Source organism: Lactuca sativa, chromosome 3 (assembly GCF_002870075.4).
Source record: "Lactuca sativa cultivar Salinas chromosome 3, Lsat_Salinas_v11, whole genome shotgun sequence".
NCBI lineage: Eukaryota > Viridiplantae > Streptophyta > Magnoliopsida > Asterales > Asteraceae > Lactuca > Lactuca sativa.
The window spans coordinates 212,328,028-212,329,387 of NC_056625.2; the positions used below are offsets into that span (position 1 = coordinate 212,328,028).

Genomic DNA, 1,360 nt, shown 5'->3' on the forward strand with positions numbered 1-1,360 from the left:
AAAAATATGAAAAACCTAGGACCGGCTAGTTTGGTCCCAACACAAGACCATGAACCGTACTTGAACTTTATGTTAATCTTTTAGTCTACTTCCTTACTTAAAGGTGCCCTTATCATTAAAGTAAAAAAAAAAAAAAAAAAAAAAAAAAAAAAAAAAAAAAAAAATTGCTATATTCATAACCAAGTATACCAGTTTGGCTTCCATTTGATACGATTTTGGCTTGTTGTTTCCTTTCATAAATTTCATAATATATATTCTTCAAACTTGCAAAATAAAAGTAAGAAAAGTCATTGTAATTTGATATGTAGAGGAGGGAGCGAATTACATTTCTCGGATTAGTAAAAAAAACACCAAGCTTGAACCTACCCACCAAAATTCTCCTCTTCCTCTTCCTCTTCTCATATTTTCTTCCTAAAAACCATATAAACCTAATTACCTAATTAACTAACACCCATTGCTTTCTTTCTCTTACCAAAACAAAGAACGAACATATACGTACGAAAAACTTAGAGCCAAAGAGCACCCGCCTCCTTCAAAAGAGGCACAAGGGTGCCATTGATATGGGAAGCCATGACCCTGTCCATGGCACCCACCAGCTTTCCGCCGACGAACACCACCGGCACCGGCGAAGAGGTCCCCAGCAGCATCATCAGTGCCTTCTCCATGTCGTTCCCCAGAGGTTCTTGGTCGAGCTCGTAGACTGTTGGGTTAACTCCCATGCCGCAGAACAGCCTCTTGATGGCATGACACATGCAGCAGCCGCTCAGGCTGAATATCACGACGGCATTCTCGCCGGCGAGTTGCTCTATACGGTGTAATGGGTCGTCGTTGAAGCTTGTTGTTGTTGTCGTTGGCAAGTAGGTACCCCATGATTCGGTTTGGTAATGCATACTTTTTGTTTTGTTCACTCAGAGAGAAAGCAACGAGATGATATGTATGATTTGAAGGATTCTTCATGAGTTCGGATGTGGGTGTATTATATATATATATATATATATATATATATATATATATATATATATATATATATATATATATATATATATATATATATATAGGGTTAGGTTATATTGTTTTTAGTAACTATTGTGTGCCAGAATGCACAGATCAGGACCATCGGATGGAATATAATCAAAGGTCATGATCTGAGGGTCTATGATAGTAGAATAGGATAACATATACCATATAATCACACAAATTTCAGCATAAGGGCATTTTAGTCAATTAACTTATATTAACAAAGGAAATTTTCGGATTTTTAGGGATAATTAATTCCTTTATTTTTTAAAATCTGAATATTTTAAATTAATTCAAAATTAAAAATTCGATTTATTCTGTCAGAATGTTAGAATATTAACCA

At 35.4% G+C, this 1,360-nt stretch overlaps 1 protein-coding gene across 1 annotated transcript; it reads right to left on the reverse strand.

Moving 5' to 3' along the window:
- Positions 1–278: 278 nt before the first annotated feature.
- LOC111894770 (glutaredoxin-C7) lies at positions 279–946 on the reverse strand. The gene has a single exon (XM_052770080.1). The coding sequence runs from the start codon at positions 888–890 to the stop codon at positions 507–509; it is 384 nt and encodes a 127-aa protein (XP_052626040.1). The 5' UTR covers positions 891–946; the 3' UTR covers positions 279–506.
- Positions 947–1,360: the final 414 nt, after the last annotated feature.